General features: G+C 33.5%; 1 protein-coding gene across 1 annotated transcript in view; it reads right to left on the reverse strand.

Moving 5' to 3' along the window:
- Window positions 1-424: 424 nt before the first annotated feature.
- Window positions 425-1,306, reverse strand: part of LOC107726024 (serine/threonine-protein kinase STK11-like) — a 4,724-nt gene continuing 3,842 nt past the window's right edge. The window contains exon 2 of the mRNA XM_016535490.1: window positions 425-979. Coding sequence (XP_016390976.1) covers window positions 425-709 — 285 coding nt within the window. The 5' untranslated portion in view covers window positions 710-979. The remainder of the gene's footprint in view (window positions 980-1,306) is intronic.

Consider the following 1,306-nt stretch of genomic DNA (forward strand, 5'->3'; position numbering starts at 1 on the left):
AACTAATATTTTCTTAAATTAAGATATTTTTTAAATAAAATATAAAAAATATTTTTTTATAAATAAAAATAGATTTTAATACATAAACATATTATATAAATACATTTAATACTTTTTAGAAATAAAATATTTTTAACAATGTTTATAAATAAAAAAAATAATTTTATAAATAAAAAGATTTTCATTTCATTTTTATATTTATTTTTTAAATATTTATTTAATGAACTTTTTAGAAATAAAAAAAAATATTTATAAATAAAAATAACTATAAATATTACATAAAAATATTTTAGAAATAAAAAAGATTTTCATTTCATTTTTATATTTATTTTATAAATATTTATCTATTATTATAAATAAAAATCGAGTTAATTTTGATGCCATGTTGACGTTAAAACTCAAAGGTAAAGCAAGCAAGCAGCTCTTACTTTTTCACGTTGGCCTCTCCGTTGGGAATCCTCCTCAGTTTCTTCTTCTTCAGGATCTTAACAGCTCTGCGACACAGAGTCTCCGAGTCCAGCATCTCCTTGACCTTCCCGTAGGACCCTTCCCCGAGCAGATCCCCCATCAGGTACTTCTCGATCAGCTTGGCGCGCTTGCGTCGGGGCTGGTAGATCACCTCGGTGGAGTCGATGCGGTGGATGAAGGTGTCCATGAGCTCGTTGTCCGTCAGGTAGTCCAGATGCTGGAGCTCTCCACCTAAACTCATCTTCCCGGGGCTCTCGCTCTCCCTCCGCCGATCCCGCGCTCGTTTACTGATTGCTCGACAGGAATATTTGTTTTCCGAAGGAGCAGTTGAGATCAGGAAGATCAGTCAACCGATAAACACCAGTTAAACCGCAGCAGAAGCATCGCGAACAGATCCGAACAATAACCTGAAACAAACCGCGTCTCCACAAGTCTGTGAGAATCCGCCGGTGTGGTTTCGTTTCAATCGCGAGGCTTTATTAGCCGACGATCACTGGAGCTCTGCACATTTCTGCAGAAACACACAAAACCAGAACTTCAGTCGCAGAAGAGCAGGAAACCTTGCATCTAGGGATGTAACGGTATGAAAATTTCATATCACGGTTATAGTGACCAAAGTTATCACGATTATCAATATTATCACGGTTTTGTTAAAATTAGATGAACATGTTCAAAAAGAACTGATACACACACTGAAAACATTTCAATAAGTGTTATATTTGAAAATCAACAAACAACAAATACAATTAGCAGCTATATGCACTTTTTTAGCATAAAAATTAAATTAACATTAACATGAAGCTCTAATAATAATAATAATAATAATAAATCACTTATA

This window comes from Sinocyclocheilus rhinocerous, unplaced genomic scaffold (genome assembly GCF_001515625.1).
Source record: "Sinocyclocheilus rhinocerous isolate Xijiao unplaced genomic scaffold, SAMN03320098_v1.1 scaffold1484, whole genome shotgun sequence".
NCBI lineage: Eukaryota > Metazoa > Chordata > Actinopteri > Cypriniformes > Cyprinidae > Sinocyclocheilus > Sinocyclocheilus rhinocerous.